General features: G+C 42.1%; 1 protein-coding gene across 2 annotated transcripts in view; it reads left to right on the top strand.

The window, feature by feature from the left end:
* Positions 1-269: 269 nt before the first annotated feature.
* The window catches only part of TSGA10IP (testis specific 10 interacting protein), a 241,061-nt gene continuing 217,537 nt past the window's right edge, over positions 270-23,793 (top strand). For both annotated transcript variants that reach the window (XM_029614526.1, XM_029614525.1), the window contains exon 1: positions 270-456. In XM_029614526.1, the coding sequence (XP_029470386.1) occupies positions 280-456 (177 nt within the window). In that variant the 5' untranslated portion in view covers positions 270-279. The remainder of the gene's footprint in view (positions 457-23,793) is intronic.

Genomic DNA, 23,793 nt, shown 5'->3' with positions numbered 1-23,793 from the left:
TGCACAGGGGGACAGATACAGTGACACAGAGCTCATCACATTTAACACTAGATAACTCAGGGGATGGATGTAGGGAAACAGAGCCTTTAGATATGATGGCTCAAGAGAAGGGACCCAGTGTAACTCCCTTCCTCTGTCCTGGATAGAACTGGGCAGCCATTGTCTGGCCCATGGTGAGGTCAGAATTCCAGAACTGGGTTCCGGAGCCTGGCTGGATACCATGGTGATACACGTGACCTCTGAGGCTGTAGCTTTTCACTCTTCTTCCACCTGAGGAGTATGCAGGACGCCCACAGATGGTCCGCGCTCCTTAACTCCTGTGTGGCTGTGCCTCTTTGCCCCAAGTACAGATGCACCTGTGCCCTCTACGCTAAGAAGGAGAGCCAGATGTGCCGGGACCGGCAGTTGGAAGAAGCTGCATTGTACCAAAACTTGTATGAGTCGGACATGAGCGAGGTAAGAGCAGTGTTGAAGAAATAAAACAGTACACCTGAAGATTTCTGCCTGAAAACAACCACCAAGCAGCAGCTGGTTGAAGTCTGAACTGGAAAATGACCAATTAGAAAGAAGCTGTTGTCTGTGGTTCTGCCAGTTAGAAAATTGACTCCATCACAGCTGCTATGTGAGTGGTTGGCATTCTTTCTCCCCCTCCCCCCCCCCCCCCCCCCCCCCAACTTGGAGAGCAGGAGAAAAAGGTAGAAAAATGTTTTCTCAGATATAATGAGCCACACTAAAGATGTTCTTCAGTTTTTGGCCTGTCAGAAAATCTGGCTGGCTGGTGTATACCGTGGCTTTCAGGGGGACATCAAACTCTTAGAAGAGTGGTGACGAAGAGTCATAGAAGCAACAGTAGCTTTTTCATGGGGTATTTCAAACAAGTAATGAGAAGAGGGTTTACATGGATGGAGTTGTAGTTATGATTTTCCTAAGAAAAGTAGGTAACATCTCAGCGAAGGTAATGGTACTAAACCAGGACTGGCTCAATATCTGCAGATTTACCTGGATGAAGTGCAACTGTAGCAGGGACCGGCTAAGACAGTCTTAAATGGATTGCATCTGTGGGAAAGGCAGCTTTTTTCAGGATACAAGCCCATAGATATAATGGGGGAACAAAGAGAGGAACATAAGAAGCTGCAATACTGGGTCAGACTGATGGCCCATCAAGCCCAGCATCCTGTTTCCAACAGTAGCCAATCCAGGCTACAAGTACCTGGCAAGTACCCAAACATTTAAAAAAATCCCATGCTACTAAAGTCGGAAATAAGCAATGAATATTCCCTAAATCAATTTGATTAATAGCTGTTTATGGATTTTTCTTCCAGGAACTTGTCCAAACCTTTTTTAAACCCAGCTATGCTAACTTCTTTTACCACATCCTCTGGCTTTGAATTCCAGAGCTTAATTGTGCATTGAGTGAAAAATAATTTTCTCTGATTTGTTTTAAATATGCTACTTGCTAACTTGATGGAGTACCCCTTAATCCTTGTATTATCTGAAAGATTAAATAATTGATTCTCATTTACTCTTTTAGTCCTCTCATGATTTTAAGGACCTCTATCATATCCACTCTTCAGCCGTCTCTTCTCCAAGCTGATGAACAGCCGTAACCTCTTTAGCCTTTCCTCATAGGGGAGCCATTCCATCCCCTTTGCAATTTGGTCACCCTTCTCTGTAACTTTTCTGGTGCAACTATATCTTTTTTGAGATGTGATGACCAGAATTGCACACAGTACTCAAGGTGTAGTCTCACCATGGAGCAATACAGAGGTATTATGACATTCTCTGTTTTATTCACAATTCCTTTCTTAATAATTCCTAACATTCTGCTTTATTGAGTGCTGCAGCTCATTGAGCAATTTTAATATATTATCCGCTATGATGCCTAAGACGTTTTCTGGGTGGTAACTCCTAATTTGAAACCTAACACCGAGTAACTACAACCTGGGTTATTTTTTCCTATGTGCTTCACTTTCCACTTGTCCACATTAAATTTCTTCTGCCATTCAGATGCCCAATCTTCCAGACTTACAAAGTCCTCCTGCAATTTATCACTATCCACTTGATATTTAACTTCTCTGAATAATTTTGTGTCATCTGCAAATTTGATTACCTCGCTCTTCCATCCCCTTTCCAGATAATGTATAAATACATTAAAAAGCACTGGTTTAAGTACACATCCCTGAGGATGTTTATTTTTATCCATTGGGTAAACTGACCATTTAATCCTACTCTTTGTTTCAATCTTTTAACTAGTTTGCAATCCACAAAAAGAGATTGACTCCTATCCTATGACATTTTAGTTTTCTTAGGAATCTCATAGGGGACTTTGTCAAATGCTTTTTGAAAATCCAAATATACTACATCTGCTGGCTTCACCTTTATCCACATTTATTAAGTCCTTAAAAAATATGTAGCAATATTTGTGAGGAAAGATTTCCCTTGGGTAAATCCATGCTGCCTGTGCCCTATTAAACTATGTCTATCTATATGTTCTGTGATTTTATTCTTTAGAATAGTTTTCACGATTTTTCTGGCACTGAAGTCAGGCTCACCGGTCTATAGTTTTTCAGATCACCCCTGGAGCCCTTTTTAAGTAAAGGGATTACACTGTCCACCCTCCAATCTTCAAGTACAATAGACGATTTTAATGATAGGTTACAAATTACTAGTCTGAAATTTCATTTTTTAGTTCTTTCAGATTTGCTACTCTTCAGTTTGTCAATCTGGCCTACTACATCTTTCAGGTTCACCATGATTTAGTTCACTTCATCTGAATCATTCAGTTCATTTGAATTATCACCCTTTAAAAACATTACCCAAATGAGTATCTCCCAACATTCTCATTAGTTAACACTGAAGCAAAAAATTAATGTAGTCTTTTCGTGATGGCCTTATCTTCCCTATGTACCCCTTTAATCCTTCCATCATCTAGTGGTCCAACTGACTCCCTTGCAGGCTTCTTGCTTCAGATATATTTTAAAAAGTTTTTATTATTAATTTTTATCTCTATGGCCAACTTCTTTTCAAAATCTTTCTTAACCTGTCTTATCAATGTTTTACATTTAACTTGCCAATGCTTATGCTTTTTCCTAATTTCTTCAAATAGATTCTTATTCAAATTTTTGTGGCTAAAATAGCCTCTTTCACCTCACCTTTTAACCATGCTGGCAGTCATTTGGTCTTCATTCCAGTTTTCTTAAAGATTGGAATACATCTGGACTACATTTCTAAGATAGTATTTTTAACAATGTCCATGCCTGTTATACACTCTTAACCTTTGTAGTTGTACCTTTCAGGTTTTTTCTATTTACCTCATTTTATCAAAGTCTCCCTTTTGAAAGTTTAATGCTAGAGCTATGGATTTATTTATTGTCCCCCTTCCAATCATTAAGTCAAATTTGATCATGTTATTATCACTATTACCAAGTGACCCTATCAGTGTTATTTCTAACACCAAATTCTGCATTCCACTAAGAGTTAGATCCAAAATGGCTTCCTCTTTCATCAGTTCTGAACTAATTGATCCATGAAGCAGTCATTTATTCCATTCAGGTACTTTATCTCTCTAGCATGTCCTGATGTTACATTTACTCAGTCATTATCAGGGTAATTGCAATCTCCCATTATTACTGCGGTGCTAAATTTGTTAGTTTCCCTAATCTCTCTTAGCATTTTATCATATGTCTGATAATTTTGGCCAGGTGGAGAATAGTATACTCCTATTGCTATACTGTTCCCCAGCACACACAGGATTTCTACCCTTAAAGATTCTACTGTGCATTTAGTCTCCTTCAAGATCTTTATCCTATTGGACTCTATGCTATCCCAAACATAAAGTGCCCCCCCCCCCAATCAAGTTGATCCACTCTATCAATGCAATACATTTTGTACCCTGTATAACACTGTACCATTGGTTTTCCTCCTTCTACCAAGTCTCTGAGATGACAATTATGTCTACCTATTCATTCAGTGCTATACAATCTAACTCTCCCATCTTACTTCTTAGATTTCTGGCATTGGCATATAGACATTTCAAAGTATGTCCTTAGTTTGTATTGCCAACTGGCTTATCAATTGACAGGGATAATTTGAAATCTTTTAACTCAGGTGGCTCTTTACTTATAGGGACATGGACTACTTTTGCTTTTATTGGAACCTCTCTGTTCAGATGTCCTATCTCTCCTGTTTCATTATTATCTTTTGAAGATACCTCCTTCTGAACCATGCACTGCTGAGCAACTCTCCCCCTTGTTCTAGTTTAAAAGCTGATTTATCTCCTTTTTAAAGGTTAGCACCAGCAGCCTTGTTCCACCTTGTTTAAGGTGGAGCCCATCCTTATGGAAGAGACTCCTCATCCCCAAAAGGTTGCCCAGTTCCTTGCAAAATTAAATCCCTCTTCTCTGCAGCATTGTATCATCCACATATTGAGATTCCAGAGCTCTGTTTGCCTCTGAGGACCCACGCATGGAAGAGAGACAATTTCAGAGCATACAACCCTGGAGTCAACTTTCTACCTAAAATCCTAAATTTGGCTTACAGAATCTCCGTCCCACATCATCCTATGTTTTTGGTGCCTACATGTACCACAACAGCCAGCTCCTCCCTTGCATTGTCTAAAATCCTATGTAGGTGACATGTGAGGTCCACCATCTTCACACGAGGCAGGCAAGTTATCAGGCTTTCCTCATATCCACCAGCCACCCAGCTATCTACATTTTTAATAATCAAATCACCAACTATGACAGCTAGCCCATGCTTCCCTCCTGCCCAGGGAGACTCATCCTCTGTGTGAGAGGGTAATGCATCACCTGGAGAGCAGGTCCTTGCTATAGGATCCCTCCTGCTACACCAGGGTGATGCTGTCTGACCAGGTGATCTTCTTCCCCCAAAGCAGCACTAGGGCGGCCAGATTGGAGTTGGGACTTGGCTACTATGTCTCTGAAAGTCTCCTCTATATAACTCTCTATATACCTTAGTTCCTCCAGGTCTGCCTCTCTAGCATTCAGAGATCAGACTCATTCTCAGGAGCTCTTTGCACTGGATGCGCATAACAACTGGTAAAAAATCATACATGTGACACTCGGTATAAAAGACTGGAAGGCCCCCATCTTGCTGCTGGACTGATGCCTTCATCTTAATATTATTGAATTTTTTAGTTACGTTTAGATTGCTAAGGGAGTAGGGATGAGTAAATTAAAGTTATTTAAATTTGTGGTATACTCGATTGCTAATTTGGTAGTAACCTGTAAGAGGTTAATTACATTCTTGATAAGGGCTAGGGCAATCCTGTGTTTTAGATAAAACCCTGATTGATCTTTAATGTAAAAGTGTCTCTTGCCTATAAATCAAAGAAAGAACTTGGGGTGGGTGGGAGGGAAAGATAGACACAAAAATTACTTACTTTATGCTAGCTTTCTCTTTCAGACACACACTAAAAAACATACGGCACTATTTCACCTCTCCCTCAAACTTTTTAAGTCCTAAATTTTCTCAAAGCAATACTCTCTGATCCTTTTCAGCCAGCAGTAAATCTCCTTCTCTTCTCAATACTCTCATAGGAGGCCAAAACAAGGATTGGTTATATAAACAGAGAAGACTCAATTATAGCTAACATGCAAAATTGCTATGTTCTGCCAATTTTAAGAACAATGTTACAAAGTGCTGGTTGCCCAGTTACCTTAGCTTATGATCATGGTGACTGATAAAACCTGCTAGTAACACTTTCTTCCACCATCCCCTAGATCAGTGGTTCCCAATCTGTGGACCGTAGACCCCTAGGGGGTCTGTCAGATCATAATAGGAGTCCACAAGCTGTGGAAGAAGGAAACAAAAAAGAGACCCCATCCCATGGTGGCCACAAAAGAGGAGACCTGAGAGGCTGCTTGGTACACCCCATCTCGCCAGCAGCTGAAGCATGAAGAAGGCCGCAGGGCAGCCTGTGCACCTCATTTCGCCAGCAGCTGAAGAGTAAAGAAGGTTATAGGGCTGCTGGCGCACCCCATCTCGCTGGTGGCTGAAATGTGAAGGAGAATGCAGAACTGCCAGCAGCCCGAGTGAGGAGCAGGCTGCAGGACCTTCTTCTTTCCCTGCAGATTTCATAAAAAAGATAAGGAGAGTTCCCAGTTGAGAGAGAGGGTGTGAGAGCCTATGTAAATGAGAGAGAGGGAGCTTGTAAGTGTGTGTATATGTGAATGAGAGAGACAGCATGTATGTTTGAGAAAGAGGGAGCATGTATGTGTGAGAGCATGTGCATATGAGGGAGAGGGAACATTTGTGTATATGAGAGAGGAAGCATGTTGCTTGAGAGAGGAGTGTATGAGAGTGTGTGTGTGTATGTGTATGTGTGCATGTGTGTGGGTTTAAAAGAGGGAGCATGTGAATGAGAGAGAGCATGTGTTTGAGAGAAAGGGAGTGTATGTATATGTGAGTGTGAGAGAAAGGGAGCATGTGAATGCGAGAGCATGTGTGTGAGAGCATTTGTGTATAAGAGACTGAGAGAATGTGTGTATGAGAGACAGGAAATGAGTGTATGTGTGAGAACATGTGTGTATGAGAGGAGCGTGTTTGTGTGAGTGTATATGTGAGAGAGAAGGAGGGTATGTGTTTGTGTATGAGAGAGAGGAGAAAGTTTGTGAACCTTCCACCCCACCCCTACTAATCCATGGCAATCTCAGGATGACTGGAAATCAAAAGTTACCAGGTATAGAGAATGGGTAAATTTAAAATCTTTTTTTAGTTTTAATTATTGGCTATTTGATGTGTTTTAAATAATTGGATTTTCTATATGTCAGTTGTTTTGAAATATTCTTTTTATTAGTATGATTTTACTATTATTGATATTTTATATTTCTTGATTGAATTATTTGATGTTTTATTAGAAACAGCGATGTTTCTGTTTTTCCATTGTTGCAATGCTTCTTGCGATTTCCAGTTCAGGTTTTATAAGCATGTTTGTATTTATACTTTTGGTCTCTGTATTCTGTATTTGGTGAGGGTCTGCCATTGTTCTGCATGTGTGACTTAAGTGAGATATTCTGCTAGCATGTACCGGTAGTTTCTATATAGGAATCTATAGCAGCCTAACTTGTTCTGTTTTAGGGCCTGTTGTAATATTTGCAGTGTTTCATTTCATAGATATGTTTGCCATATTTCCTATAGATTCTGAGTACATTTTTTGCAATATTTTGTATTATACAATGTTACTAGTAGTGGAGGGAGTTTGTGTTACTGTTACTGAGGTGACAACAGAATTTGAATATTATTTATTTTGTAGTGAGTGGTAAAAGGCAATGTCCTTGTTCTGCTCTGCACCTTTTGTTAGGGGAGTTTCTGTGAACGCAGAGTATTGTAGAATATGAGTTGCAGTTTTTTAATGGGATTTGTTCCACTCCTATATAGAAGAATTTTTTATTGATGCTCTTGAATAAGTAGTTTTACTTAGTGGTTGAAACTGGCCAGAGTTTTTTTTTGTTACGAAGGTTCTTCTGTCTAAAGATGCCACCAAAATACATGCCCAGCCCTTGCATTAACAGTACAAAATGTTTGTAGCAGTGCCTCTTGCTCTAAGAGCTGGGGTGTCCTGTCTCTGCATATATGGAATTTGGTAAAAGGCAGATGTGGAGAGAGCCATTGAACCTTTACTAAGATCAAACTAACAGAGTGGTTTCCCTGGCATATGTGATTTTCTTTAAAAATAGTAACAATTTTCAAAAAATACCATATTAGGGGTGGGGGCTGAGAAGGAAAAATGTGCACCAAACCTCTCTCCACACCACTCTTTTAGTGATGTGGATCTATGTCAAACATCCCTCCTTTGCTCTTCCCAGTCAGTCTCTCACTCTGTCTTTTATCCGCAGTCCATCCTAACCAGTCCCCCTCTCTCCCTCCACCAGTCCATCCTGCCAGTCACTCTCTCTCACCCTTCACAAGTCCAGCCCCACCAGTGGCTCTGTCTCTCTCTCTTTCCCCACTAGTCCAGCCCCGCTAGTTACACACTCTCTCTCTCCTTCTACCAGTCCATCCCTACCAGTCTATCTCTCTCTCTCTCTCCCTGCCCCAGTCCATCTCCATCACTCTCACGCCCTCTACCAGTCCCCCACCAGTCTCCCTCTCCCTCCACTAGTCCATCTATGCCAGTCTGTCTGTCTCTCTCCCACCCTGCCACTTTCTCTCTCTATCCTCCTCCACTAGTCCATTTCCCCAAGTACCTGTAGTTACTACATAAATTAATGAATATGAGTACATTCTTCCATATTTACTGATATGCTTTGCAATTAAATGTATTTCGTTTATATCCGTAAGCATTATTTAGTAAGTTTTATACATTATGAATGAATCTGGGATGCATATAATTATTTCTTTGTTATTATATTAATAATTTTCTATATTCGACACAAATTGTAACTGCAGGTAAAAATGAAAGAGAAGCATGTCGGGGTCTGAGAAAATTTTGCAACTTGACAAGGGCTCCACACGCCCAAAAAGACTGGGAACCCCTGCCCTAGATTATCACTAGGGGCTTTCAGTGAGACAGGTAAACATGGTTGTTAGACATGATGACCTGCCTGATAGTTATTAATAAGGCAAACTTACCTTCTGAAGGTAGCAGTGGGTGAGAGAATTGGGCTTATTTAGCCTGGAAAAGAGAAAGATGAGGAATGATTTGATATCAGTATTCAAAGAGATAAAGGGGATGTTGGGGGTTTGTAAAGATGATAGAAATTGGGTGCTCGCCATCTCCACAGGAATAAGACAAGAAGTAATGGTTTTAAATTATAACAAGAGAGGCTGAGGTTAGACATTTGGAAGAACTTTCTATCTGTGAGGGCAATCAAGTGAAAAAAAGAAGTTGTCCAGGGAGGTGGTGGAATCTCAGTCAATGGAGGCTTTTATGAGCAGGTTAAACCAGGGCCTTCAAAAACTCTCATGGTGACCACACAATCAGCTCGATTTTCAGGCTATCCCCAATGAATATGCAAGAGACAAGATTGCTTATACTAGGTGCCCAATATATGCAAATGTATTTCATGCATATTCATTGTGGATATCCTGGAAATCCAACAGACCATGGGGGTTTGAGATGCCCTGGGTTAAATAAATGCACATCTTTCTGGGATGTTTTAGATACTGCTTGGATGCAGGTAATGGACTTGAGGTCCCTTCCAGCTCTATTATTCTCTGATCCTCATGATCCACATCCCAGTTAGGTTTTTGGGATTTCCACAATGAATACGCATGAAATCTATCTGCATACAATGAAGTTAGTGCATGCAAATGGATGTTATGCGTTTTCATTGTGGAATTCCTGAAAACCTGATTGATTTTGGCCCTCAAATACAGAGTTTAGGGACACCTATATGACTTCTTGAGGTCCCTTCCAGCCGTGTTTTTCTATGATTCTAGCTCTTAATTACTCTTTCCTCTTTAGTCCATTCTCTTTCTTCTCTCTCTACTCTGTCCTAAGTTAATTCTCTAATCTGAATTTATGAGTACATTTGAAAAAATCTGTTCATTTTCTAGATTAAAAAGGTAGATAGATAGATGCGTTTGGTGTAGTGGGCAGTCCATTTATTCTGAGGCCAATATTTAAAACCAAATAATAGATAACTTATTCAGCGAAAGTTAGATGGTTAAGTAATCTGGGATATTCAGTGGGATAAACATTCCACTGAATATCCCTAAAAAAAAGTTATCTGGACTTTAGCCAGATAACTTTAAAGCTAATTGGCTATCTTTGAATATTCCTGGTACATGCATCAAGATAACTTTGAGGTCAATATTCAAAGCCATTTAACTAGATAATTCATAAAGCTAGCCAGATTAGCTGCTAACACACATGGACTGACCAGTGCTTGCCAGAGCTGATTGTAAACATGAGGCAAAAAACCTCCCAAGCACCCCTGCTTCCATCTCAGAGGTTAACTCTTTAGAGCCATCTGTACTGAATATAGCAGAAGCTGTGAACATGCAGGCTGATCACCAATTGGCAGTTTAATAGAAATAAGAAACTTTGTGCAGAATAAAGCATGAACAACAGCATTACGAACAAAAACTTTTGTGAAAGCAGCTCACTTTGAAAGTAGGATAACTATGAATAAACAAGAAACACCTCACCTGGAATCATAAGAATCCACTATTAACCTTATTTTAATTAAACACTAATTACAACATTGAAATTAATGTAAAAAGTCCAAAATGCTAATGCTTTTCCATGAGCCAAGAAAAGCACTGTTTTTCAGTGGCGGATCTAACAATGTTTTTTGCATGCCCTTGTCTGGCAGTCAATAGTTCCAACTATAACGATCTTCCCATCTCCACTGGGCATTGTCTTGGTAATGAGCTCTCCAGGTGGTGTAAAGATGGTAATAGGAGTCAGGATGTTTGGAGACTCTGGTCAGGAACCAAGGGTCTGGCATTGATGATGGCTGATACAACTGAAGTGATCAGAATTGAACATTGCCTATGTTGAAACCTGATTGAAGTGGTGTGTTCCTAGTTGATTTTCACTTGGAAAATTAGTATCCAGAACAGTCACATGAGAATAGACGGCTGCATCTAGTTCAGGATTTACCAGTTCAAAGCAGGCTGTTGAGTTTGGTGCTATTTCACCACTGCTTCAAAGAAATTCTGGTCCTATCAACCATGTAGTCTGCGCATTAAAGGAGCCACAGGGAATGACCTTGTGGCATAGTCAGCAGGATTCAGTTCAATGGGAATGTGATGCCATTATTCTGGCTGGGTTGATTTTCTGATGCATTCAGCACTGTTGCTCACATACACATAAAGGGCCGGATTTTAAGAGGTATACTCGATTTTATAACATGCGCACGCAGCCACGCGCATGTTATAAAATCTGGGGTCGGCGTGCACAAGGGGGTGCACACTTGTGCATGTTGCAAGCGCCGAGCCCTAGGGGAGCCCCGATGGCTTTCCCCGTTCCCTCCGAGGCCGCTCTGAGGCCGAAATCAGAGCAGCCTCGGAGGGAACTTTCCTTCCGCCGCCCCCCCCACCTTCCCCTACCTAACCCACCCCCAGCCCTATCTAACCCCCCCTCCCCCCGACCTTTGTTAAATAAGTTGCGCCTGCCTCTGGGCAGGTGTAGGTTGCGCGCGCCGGCCAAGTGCCGGTGCGCGATCCCCCAGCACAGACGCTGTGCCAGAGGCCTCGGTCCCGCCCCTGAATCGCCCACTCCCCGCCCCTTTTTTCAAGTCCCGGGACATACACGCGTCCTGGGGCTTGTGTGCGTTGCTGGGCCTATGCAAAATAGGCTCGGCGCGCGCAGAAGCAGGTATACACACGTAACCCTTTTAAAATCTGTCCCAAAATCTTCTGCTGATTATATATGTAACCCAAAAGTACTTTACTGTCTGTAAAATTTAATCATTTCAGGTTGTAAATCTATTTCATTTAGCACTGGTTCAGCTAACACTGCCCTACACAATTCAAGTCTTGGGATGGTATGGCTATTCTGTGAGGCTAATTTAGTCCTGCCAAGGATAAATCCATCATGGGATTTATCGTTGACTATTACCTTAAAGTAGATCACTGCAGCTATGGCTTTCACCAAGGCATCTGAAAAGAAACGAATTTCCTTGTATTGTGCTGTAGTGAAACAGAGGTATAATAAATGGAATCTGGAACTGATCAAAAGCTTGTAGGGAGATTCTTCATGCCTCCCACTCCCCTTTCTTGCTTAGGGGCAGTAGGATATCCCATTCTCATGTTTCTATTGAAAGCTCTCTTAGCAAAGATTTCGCTTGTATAATGACTGGGTCTACATATCCAAGTGGACTATATAGGCTATTCACCATCAGTAGGATCCCATGTCTGATATGATATTTCCTGAACTGACATCTGAATGTGTCATATTTGAGATCTCAGCTGAGACCAAGATTGTACTGAATTGGTGGTCCTTCAGATCCTTTGTATGGTCTTCTGTTGTTAGAAGCTATTTTGTGTAGTCTCAGGTCAGCGATGGCTAAAATCTGTTGTATTCTTTTCAGCAGGTCAATGACCTCTTCCTCTGTAGGCACAGACTTGAGTCTATTGTCCAGATAAAAGTCCCTTTCCACAAACTCTCTGGCATCCGTACCATATTCCATTTCTCCTTTTTGTGCTGTTCTTCAGAATCCATAAGTAGCCGTGCCTGGTGATGGTTTGTCGCCAAAGACATGCACTCTCATACGATGATGTCACTGCTGATGCTATTGCCATGGTACCATAGGAATCTTAAGGAATTCCTATTGTCTTCTTGGACCACAAAGCAGTCGAACATCTGCTAGATGTCAGCAGTTACAGTAACAGGCTCTTTTCTCAAGTGGATCAACACTCCTAAAAGGCTATTTGTTAAGTCTGCTCTGGTAAGAAGCACCATGCAGAGAAATTCCTTCAAAGTGAGCACTTGAATCAAATACAATCCTAATTTGACCAGGTTTCTGAGGATGGTATATACTAAAAGTAGAAAGATACTAGCACTCTTCACTTTCCTTCAGTGGCAGAGATGACTCTGCATGACCATTGTCAAATATACTTTTCATGAAGGCCATAAAATTACTCTTTTTCTCTGGGTTTCTCTCCAGAGTCAGACAAAAGGAAGTAAGCCTGGACAGGGCCTGATCTGTTATTAGGAAGCCAAAGCCAGGATGTGAGGGATGGGCGTGGTGCCATCCAGCTATTTAACTTGTCTTTGAAGTATTCCCAATTCATTATCTTTAGAAATTCTTTGTCTTCCATTGAAAGAACAGATTTATCATCTCTTATAGGCTGGAACACTGTGCTTTTTTTGTTGACAAAGTGTTCAGGTAGGTCTATACGGCATGACTTGGTTGTTCTTTGTAGCCAGGCATATCTTTAATGAAAAAATGATTAGAAAATGTTTTGGAAAAAGATGTATGTCCATTTGCTAGCACACTGGTAATGAAAGCATCAACACTGTCTGGCTTGTGACTCTGACAATGCAAATATCAAAGACCAGTCTTTGAGCATTATAGCTACACAATCCAAGATAGTAACATAGTAACAAAGTGAATGACAGCAGATAAAGGCCAAAATGGTCCATCCAATCTGCCCAGCAATTTTTTTTTAGCTATCTTTTTTTCTTTTTTAGTTTTAGGGTAGTAGCAACTGATACTCCATGTAGACCACCCTGAAGCCTAAATGTAAACTATACAGGCAGATTTAAAATGCCCCGTGCGCATAAATTCCGGTCTTTATGCACATGGCCAGGTCTTATGTGTGCCAGGCGTATTTTCCAAGAGGCCCAGACACGCACATAAAGGCCGGTACGCACTTAAGTGCCGGGCTTCTTGGAAGGGGTGGGTGAGGTGGCGTGTTCTGGGCAGGGGGCGGGCCAGGACAGCGCCATTGTTCGCTGTCCTGGAGCCTCGTGCACTAGCTGCTGCTGGCGCCTGCAACTAACTTCAGCTCAGGAGCTGAAGTTGCTCTACAAAGGACTGAGGGAGAACTGGGGAAGGCCGGGATGTGTCACCGCGCAAAAATTGCATAATTCCCCCTTTGCGTGCGCAGATTATAAAATCCGGCACGCATGTATGCATGGCCCCCGGATTTTATAACATGTGCGCATGTTATAAAATTGGCACGTCCGTGTGTGCCCGCCGGGAAGTGCACTCATATGAACTTGCGTGCGTAGGTTTAAAAATCTACCCTGTAGGGAGCAGAAAAGTTATCCCATTTCTTCATTTCCATTCTCAAGCCAGCAGAGAGCCTCTGTGTTTGTCCCACAGCTTTTCAACCTTGTCACTTTTTTCAATAGGGCGTTCCATGCATCCACCACCCTTTCTATGAAGAAACATTTCCTGACATTGTTCCTGAGTCTTCCCTCTTGGAATTTCATATTGTGGCTTCTAGTTTTACAGCTTTCTTTCCATCAGAAATGATTTGCTTTTTGGTATTTTCCTTTCTGGTATTTGAAAGTCTGTATCACATCTCCCCTGTCTCTCCTCTCTTCCAGGGTATACATTTTTTCAGTTTCATCTCATAAGACTTTCTGTGCAGACCCCACACCATTTTGGTTGCCTTTCTCTAGACTGCTTTCATTCTGTCCTTATCCTTTTTAAGATGAGGTCTCTAGAACTGAATGCAATACTCTAGTTAAGGTCTCACCAATGAGCATTATCACCTCCTTTTTCCTGCTGGTTATTCCTCTCTCTATACAGCCCAACATCCCTCTGGCCAGGGCGGATTGCAGGAAAATATCAGCCCGGGCGATTTTTTCAAAACTGGCCCAGGAGTATCTGACTCCCTCGTGCACTTTTCCTGCAGCACATGTGTCAACAGTTCCCAAAAGCACACCAAGTCAACCCTGGAACCTGGCAGAATTGAGCCAAAATATTCCAAAATAAACTTCATCTTTTCTAAATAACTAAGGAGTTGAGCACATTCTAGATCAGAGGCAAGCAGAGCTGCAGCTCCCGTTCCATCCTTGCAAATCGGTTGGGCCTCCCACAAGTCTGCTTATATCTCTTATAAAGTTATATTCTGGATTTCTTGTCTGGCCAACCAATCAGCTCTTGAACCAGTTGCAAATAATAAGACAAACACACTGCCATCCAGTATCAGACACATACACACGCTCAGCCTCACAAAGATTTTTAGATTGCAGAAACTTTATTGGCACATACATACTGACACACACTCTGTTTCTCAGTCACTTCCTCACAGACACACACACTCTCTCTGACACAGACACACCCACATACTAAGAGAGTATGTGTGTGTTTGTGTCAGAGAGAAAGATACCCACACACCATCGCTCAGACACAGACAAAATGTGTATATTAGTGTGTGTCTCTCTCTCTAACACAGGCACATATACACTCTCTCTGACATGCTACTGTTGTGCTGCTGCTTATGTGCTCACACAGTTAATGATCCCAACCCAGCACTGCTGCATCATGGATAAAAGTTCTTGCTTGCTGCCAGCCTTTCTCCATTCTGCAGCAGCCCCCTCCCTTTCCTAATCCCACTTTCGAGGAGACTCACTGATTCCACAGCCAGCTGCTCAGAGCTCAGTACTGTCACCTCAGACAGAAGCCTCTCCAACATTGCATAGGCACTTTCTCCTGTCTGAGCCCTTTCCTTCCTGTGTTTGTAGCTTTTCTCCACTTCTCTGCCACCCTCCCACACTCCAGTGCATTCCCATTGACCGCAGGCTACACAGTCTGCTGCTTTTATGGTTCCCCAGGTTCTGCTCTGCCTAACTACGCCAGGGAAGGGGGGACCAGAAGTGACACATAGTGTTTTTTGGTTCTTTAGAATCCTGGCGTGTACACCATCCGGTCCTAGGTGATTTACTACTCTTCAGTTTGTCAATTAGGTCTACCACATCTTCCAGGTTCACCGTGATTTGGTTCAGTTCATCTGAATCATCTCCCGTGAAAACCTTCTCTGGAATGGATATCTCTCCAATATCCTCTTCAGTATACACCGAAGCAAAGAAATTGTTTAATCTTTCTGCGATGGCCTTATCTTCTCTAAGTGCCCCTTTAACCCCTTGATCATCCAATGGTCCAACTGACTCCCATCACAGGCTTTCTGCTTTAGATATATTTTTAAAAGTTTTTATTGTGAGTTTTTGCCTCTATGGCCAACTTCTTTTCAAATTCTCTCTTAGTCTGTCTTAGCAATGTCTTACATTTAACTTGCTAATGCTTATGCTTTATTCTATTTTCTTCTGATGGATCCTTCTTCCAATTTTTAAATGAAGATCTTTTGGCTAAAATAGCCTCTTTCACCTCACTTTTTAACCATGCTGGCAATTGTTTGGCCTTCCTTCCACCATTCCTAATGTGTGGAATATATCTGTACTGCACTTTTAATATGGTATGTTTAAACAATGTCCACCTGTTGCACACTCTTTGTTTTTGTAGCTACACCATTCAGGGTTTTTAAAACTATTTTCCTCATTTTGTCAAAGTTCCCCTTTTGAAAGTTTAGTGCTAGAAACATGGATTTACTTACTGTCCCTCTTCCTGTCATTAATTCAAATTTGATCATGTTATGATCACTATTGCTAAGCGGCTCCACCACCGTTACCTCTTTCACCAGATCCTGAGAATTAGATCTAAAATTGCTCCCTCACTTATCAGTTCCTGAATCAATTGCTCCATAAAACTGTCATTTATTCCATCCAGGAATTTCATCTCTGTAGCATGTCCTGATGTTACCCCAATATTGACTGGGTAAATGTAAGTGAAATCTCCCATTATTACTGCACTATCAATTTGGTTAGCTTCCCTAATTTCTCTTAGCATTTCACTTCCGTCTCAACATTGTGGCCAGGTGGATGGTAGTATACTCCTATCACTATACTCTTCCCCAACACACAAGGGATTACTACCCAAAAAGATTTGATTGTGCATTTACTCTTTTGCTGTGAAACTCAGCTGTTTATTATAAGTTGCTAAAGTCTTATGATCTGATATTAAAATGTTGAAATCAAAGAAAAACAAGGTTATTTTAGATCTGCACCTGGAGCTTTAGTCACAGAGAAAACTGCAGTGCTTGCTGTTTGCTATAATGAAAAACATCATGAGGTATTGCGTGAGTATTGCTTAAACACCCACCATGAGGTACCTTTGCACATCGAGGACCTAAGTACACATTGCCTTAAAACATGACTGTTATGGTTATGAGATGTTGGAGTGGATTCTTGGGAACTGCAGTGATGGCCACTCCCACGGGGAGGAGCCCCAGGAGGAACCGCAGAACTAGGCTAGACTCTATACACGCAGACACAGAGACATTGTATTTATTGTACAGCTCGATGGTACTGCCCGAGGAGCGGGCAGCAGTGAAGGTAACCCAGCAGAAGTAGTCCAGAGGTCTTCAGCAGGGGAGACCAGTCTTACACTCGAGTAAGCACGGCGTAGCAGGGACAGGTCACGGTTGTAGACACAGAGCGCTGAAGGTGAGACAGACTGAAGGGTTAGTACTCATTGAAGCAGAAGCTGTATTGTTGAAGGTCCTGGCAGGCAGAAGTAGTTCAGTGGCAGGCATCAGATTAGGGAGAGCAGGCCCTCGAGGAGCCAGTACCCGGTATCCCAAGATAGGTATCTGAAATAGAGCAGAAGGGCCCCCGAGGAGCAGGTACCCAGGTTAGTGAAGTATACCCGAAGGGCAGAGAGAGCTTCCTGCGGCAGCTGGGAAGCGGCAGAGCAGCTTAGACCAGAGGCATTCCAATCCTTACTAACTCAGTTTGTTAGCAAACGAAGGACAGGCTAAATACTAGGATGTGATGATGTCACTCGGAGGGGACGCCCCCGAGGTTCCCGCCATGACATTGATATAGACGTGGGTGGCGTGCGTGCGTGCACCCTAGGAGGCCCTCAGGAAAATCATGGCGAACACCGTCGCCGTTGCCGATTCGGGGACACTGGAGAGAGCGGCATGAAGACGCGGCAGCAGTCATCTTCCCAAGGCTTGAGGAGAGAGAAGGAAGAAAGGTGAGACACAGAGGTCGAAGCCGTCTGAGACCGACGGACGCAACAATGACATGGTGGATGAGGTCTAAAATGGAGGACAAGTGGGTGGCGCTTTAGCATTTAAGGCATAGGTAGGCAGGGTAGCTTGTGACTGGGGATAGATTTTAGGTGGATCCGTAATTGGACCAAATGCATGGTAACAAATTTAAGGAGTGATGCAAGGAATCTTGTAATCAAAGAATAAAGCAATGATTGCTCATGTAATCATTTAATAATGATTTTGGCCAGGTGGATGGTAGAATACTCCTGCCACTATACTATTCCCCAACACACAAGGAATTTCTACCCACAAAGATTTGATTGTGCATTTAGTCTCATGCAGGATCTTTATCCTATTGGACTCTATGAATCCCGGACATAAATCACCACCCCGCCAACAAGATGTTCTTCTCTGTCATTGCGATATAATTTGTATCCTGAAATAGCACTATCCAATTGGTTATCCTCTTTCCACCAGGTCTTTGAGATGCCAATTAAGTCTATGTCATCATTCACTGTTATACACCTCTAATTCTCCCATCTTAATTCTTAGACTTCTGGCATTACATACAAACATTTCAAAGTGCGTTTTTTGTTTGTATTTACATTCTGCTTTTCAGGTATAAATTGGAATCTTTTAGCTCAGGTGAGTTTTTAATTATAGGCACTTGGACTACTTTTCTTATGAATGGAATCTCTCTGTTGGAATGCCCTAATTCTAATGCATCATTAGTATCTTTTGAAGATACCTCCTTCTGAACCATGTACTGCTCAGTGGCTGTCAGCTTTCCCCTTTGTTCTAGTTTAAAAGCTGCTCTATCTCCTTTTTAAAGGTTAGCGCTAGCAGCCTGGTTCCACCCTGGTTAAGGTGGAGCCCATCCCTTCCGTAGAGACTCCCCCTTCCCAAAAGGTTCCCCAGTTCCTTACAAAATGGAAGCCCTCTTCCTTGCACCATCGTCTCATCCACGCATTGAGATTTCGGAGCTATGCCTGCCTACAGGGACCTGTGCATGGAACAGGGAGAATTTCGGAGAATGCTACCCTGGAGGTTCTGGATTTCCGTGTTCTACCTAAGAGCCTAAATTTGGTTTCTAGAACCTCCCTCTCACATTTTCCTATGTCGTTGGTGCCCACATGTACCATGACAGTCGGTTCCTCCTCAGTACTGTCTAAAAATCCTATCTAGGTGATGCATGTGGTCCGCTACCTTCACACCAGGTAGGCATGTTACCAGGTGATCCTCATGCCTACCAGCCATCCAACAGTCTACATTCCTAATAATCGAATCACCAACTATGATGGCCGACCTAACCCTTGCCTCTTGGGCAGTAGCCCTGGGAAACACATCCTTAGTGCAAGAGGACAATGCACCACCTGGAAAGCAGGCCCTTGCTATAGGATCATTTCCTGCTGCACCAGGTTGATGCTCTCCGATCCTGAGGCATTCTTCCTGCAAGGCAGCACCAGGGCTACACAACTGGAGAGGCGATTTGTAGAGAACAGCATCTGAAGCAGATTCCTACTTCCTTGAGCAAGTTTTTATGTTCACCCAGCGACTTTTCTATGAAGCCATTGCAGTTCTTTAGAGGGTGAGGTTTCTTGTGCAAAGGACATTGTCTGAATCTTCTACCTTCTTGTTTGTGTCAGTAGGAAGGGTGGAAGGTATAGATGCCACTGGTGAAGCTTCTATTCTGTCACAGATAGAGGGTTTTTAAAAATGTTACCATATATTTTACTTGGTTGTTCATCCCTGGGATGGCTTGAGCTGGTTTTATCTAAGACATCAAGCATAAAACTTGGATCATTTCTAATCACCGCTAAATCTCAGATGAACCTGGAGAAAGCTGTGAAAGGTGGAACATCAACATTATTGATCATTTATATTTTGAACTTTGGGAAAACAATTTTTCCTGCAGGCTATTTAGCAGTTTCTTCAAGATTGGCCTTACTCCATGGGCAGTGTCTAGATAGCCGAGGCCTGGAAGATATGGGTCAACTTTAGCTGCCTCAAATTCCACTAGTAGCTCTCCATGCTCTTGCAGTTTGTGATTTTCTTTCAGAATTTTGGAAAGTTCTCAATCTCAATTGCTTCTGGACTACCATATCATTTTTCAAGTCTTTGCCACATTAGTCAGACCCAGTCTCTTCACGTATTCTGAAGATTCACTGCCCAACAATGTCTCCAACATGTTAATCTCCTCACTTAGCATAATGTTCAGTTCTTTGAATAGAGATTTCCATGCTCTGTAGTCTGGACAGTCATCGAATGTGATGATCCCTGTATTGAAAAGCTCATAATGAATCATGTATTTAGTAAGATCTGACATGCCCATGGTCTCAGTCTGTGTATGATGAACTACTTGTTGGAGACTCCTGGAAGATATATGTCTTTGTTCTCACCTGGCATGTCAATTTCTAATACTAAAATAAAGCAAGCTTCATCAGGTGCACTCTGGCCAAGTGAAGGCCAGAGCATGTGTCAGTTATCCTTAGTGAAGAAAGGCAAGTTTGCAGCCATATCATGACCCCAAATCATGTGGGATTGTTGAGTGTGGGCAGGAAGTTTTATGTATCTTTGAGCAGACATACCTGGATGAGGAGCCAGTGGTACTGCATCCATGTTAGAGCATGTGTTGATCTGATGTCTGTCAGGAGCGACATTTACTTCATGAGAAGACTGTATTGCCTCAATATCTGTCACTTTCTCATCACATTGGGAGGGCATGCTGGAACACCTGGCAGAATGGTTTAATAAATAGCCCCTGGTACATTGAGATGGATCCTCTGAGGTAATATTTATTTATTTATTTGTAAACTGTGTCATTACTCATGTGTCTTTGGGTTTTTCCCACTGCATGCACAGAACTACGCTTTCATAATTTGAAAGGTAAGATTACAGAAGATGGCAAGGGTTTCTCCCTAAGTACTTTTTCCTGATGATGTGGAGACACTGGGAGCAAGGCAACCTTATCTGCAGTTGATGAGAGAGACTGATTCTTTCCCTCCCTTTTGCTTCCATGTCCATGGCTGTGTCAGGACAAGGACAAAGTATGTGGGAAATTGCAGTGACCAGTAATGTTTTATCTTAGAATTGAATATAAATAGCAACAAATGATTAAAAATAGTAGGTATCTCTGGAAAGGAGGGTTTGGTACCTTATGCCCCAGCCAAACTGACCACAGTAGCACTGCCCAATCTTGCTTCATGCATATTGTTGAGCACATATAACGGACATTATCTTTAACTTGAAAAGAAAAAACAAAACCCCAGGAGGAGGTTTCTGCTATAGGTGAGTTTGGGGTGGGGAGAGGTAGTAAGTGAGTGTGTGTGTGTGTGTGTGTGTGTGGGGGGGGGGGGGGGTGATATGTGTGTGTTTATGTGAAGATGCATGTATGTATATATGTGAATGGGGGGAGGGGAAAGCATGTCTGTGAGTGTGTGTATGTGGGAAAATGAGAGGAGTAAAGGTGTAAGTAAGAATGTGTCAAAGAATGAGGAATAAGAGCATGTAAGAATGAGTATGTGTGTGTATGAAAATTAAGTTTGTGCACATCCGGTCCTTTGCCCCTCCACCCCCCTTCCCTCGCATTCACGGTAATCTCAGGGTGACTGGAAATCAAAAGTTCTCAGGTATGCAAAGGAGGCCACTTCTTCAACTCCAAACTTTATTAACAGGCAAAACAAATAAAAAGTCTTACTGTGAATAAACTGGAAATAACATCAACCAAAGCAGCCTGTGCCTCAGAAATAAACACAGATAAAATGAGGATTATTTTACAAAGCTGGAAAATTAGCCGCTGATGCACATGAACTGACCAAAGCTGACTGAAAATACTAGGCAAAAACTCCCAAACACCCCTGGCTTCTAAGTCCTAGGTTACTCCTTTAAAGCCAGCCACACTGAATACAGCAGAAACTGTGAATGTGCAGGATGACTACCAGTAGGCAGTACACCAGAAACAAGAAACTTTGTGCAGAATAAAGCATAATTAACATTAGTAACAGAAAAGCTACTGTGGAAGGAGGACACTGAAAGTAGGACAACAGTGAATAAACAGGAAGACACTTTTGGAGACAGGGCAGATGTGGATAAATGTCTTTGAATATTAGTCCCTCTATTTAAAAAAAAGATTCAACAAGAGGTATCTAAAAATAATTAATAATTAAAAATTTTAATCTAGAGAGCCTAATATGCAACAACTCGTGAGCAGACGAGTTATGCAGCTACAGTTAGCCAGATAATTTGTCCCAAATATTCAGCTGGAAATTATCCGGCTAACTGTAGCTGGATAACTTTAAACCTAACTGGCCAGATTTTGAATATGTCCAGTTAGATCTAACGTTATCCGGCCTTTAAAAGATAGCCAGTTTAGTGGCGCTCCTTTAGTTAACAAAAGCCCCTCAGCCGCAGCCTCCTGGCCCACTTCCCATTACCCTACCACTAATCTTTTAAAAAACTTGTGGCTGAGCTCCCCCAAACCCTTCCAAAGGGAAATGAGCATTATTATTTCTTCTGGCTTCCCCTGTCCCCCATTCCTCCCCAGAAAATAATAAAATAAAAATAAGCTCATCACCTCTACCCCCCTATGCTACTATCCCGTCCTTCAAGCCCTCCTACCCACCTAATATCTCAATCATGACCCTATTTACAAGCCCAGGATCACAGAACAATGTGATCCTGGGCGCTTCCAGGGTAACTCCAGGCAGCCACATTGGAAGCCTAACCCATCAGCTGGGCAGTTATACTGATAGATTATGTTTCTAGAGCAGCTGCCTAGACCTATGCTGGAAGAACCCAAGATTGCATTGTACTGCGATCCAGGACCTGTAAATGGGGCCATAATTGAGGTACTGGGTGGATAGTATGGGGGTGGGGGTGAGGAGTCCTCTTTTTGGGAATTGTGTGTGTGGGGGGGGGGGGGGGGCGCTGGAAGACATAATTTTACTCATTTTACTTTGGCTCAGTCAGAAGTGTTTTAAAAGATTAATGGTGGTGGGGAATGGGAATCAGGCCAGGTGGCATGGTTAAGTGATTTCTTTGTTAACTATAGGACTGCCACTTATCTGGATATCTTAAAAAGGTATCCGGTTAAGTGTCAGATTATCAGGGACATAAGGCCAGATAACTTTAGTCCTGCTTCCAAGTAGGTTGAAAGCTGTCTGGCTATCTTAGCCAGTTATGTTAAAAATCGGCTTGGTTAGTTGGACAATTTAACTCCACCCTGAAGCACCCTTCAATGTTTCTATTTTATCCAGCTAGATTTTAGCCAAATAATGACTTATCTGCATAAAATGTAGCCAGACAAGTGGCTCAGTATTCAAAAATTTGCCATTTAGATGGATAACTTGTGAATTATCCTTCTAAATGATTTTGAATATTGAGCTGAAAGGTCCCTTATTCAGTAACTGTGCAGATCTTGATAATTCTGAATATTGGAGTTAGCCAAATAACTTATCCAGCTAACTCAATTCCTCCCAGTTACGCCCCTGGAACGCTTCTAACTTATATGGCTAAATTCTAGCCCCATAACTTATCCAGCTAGAATTTAGCCAGATAAGTGCCCAAATCTTCATTTAGCTGAGTTAACTGGCTAAATGCTTTTAAACATGGAGCTCAGAATGTATAAACTAGAATTAAAATCTTTCCTGAGCCTGACTATCTTGGCCAGACACTGTGACCAATTAGAGCACAGTAGTATATGATGGCAGAAAAAAGATCAAAGATCAAATCCTTTTTCTACCACTGCCTCTCATATCATAGTGGATAACACATTGAAATTGTCGGTTCAGTGTGCTGCAGCAGTCAAAAAAGCAAACAGAATGTTGGGACTTATTAGAAAGGGAATGGTTAATAAAACGGAAAATGTCATAATGCCTCTGTATCACTCCATTGTGAGACCGCACCTTGAATACTGTGTACAATTCTGGTCGCCGCATCTCAAAAAAGATATAGTTGCGATAGAGAAGGTACAGAGAAGAGCGATCAAAATGATAAGGGCAATGGAACAGCTCCCCTATGAGGAAAGACTAAAGAGGTTAGGGCTGTTCAGCTTGGAGAAGAGACGGCTGAGGGGGGATATGATAGAGGTCTTTAAAATCATGAGAGGTCTAGAACAGGTAGATGTGAATTGGTTATTTACTATTTCAGATAATAGAAAGACGAGGGGGCACTCCATGAAGTTAGCATGTGGCACATTTAAAACTAATCGGAGAAAGTTCTTTTTTACTCAATGCACAATAAAGCTCTGGAATTTGTTGCCAGAGGATATGGTTAGTGCAGTTAGTGTAGCTGTGTTTAAAAAAGGATTGGATA

Source organism: Rhinatrema bivittatum, chromosome 8, assembly GCF_901001135.1.
Source record: "Rhinatrema bivittatum chromosome 8, aRhiBiv1.1, whole genome shotgun sequence".
NCBI lineage: Eukaryota > Metazoa > Chordata > Amphibia > Gymnophiona > Rhinatrematidae > Rhinatrema > Rhinatrema bivittatum.
The sequence above is the reverse complement of the archived record's forward strand: the minus strand, read 5'-3'. Positions and strand labels throughout refer to the sequence as shown.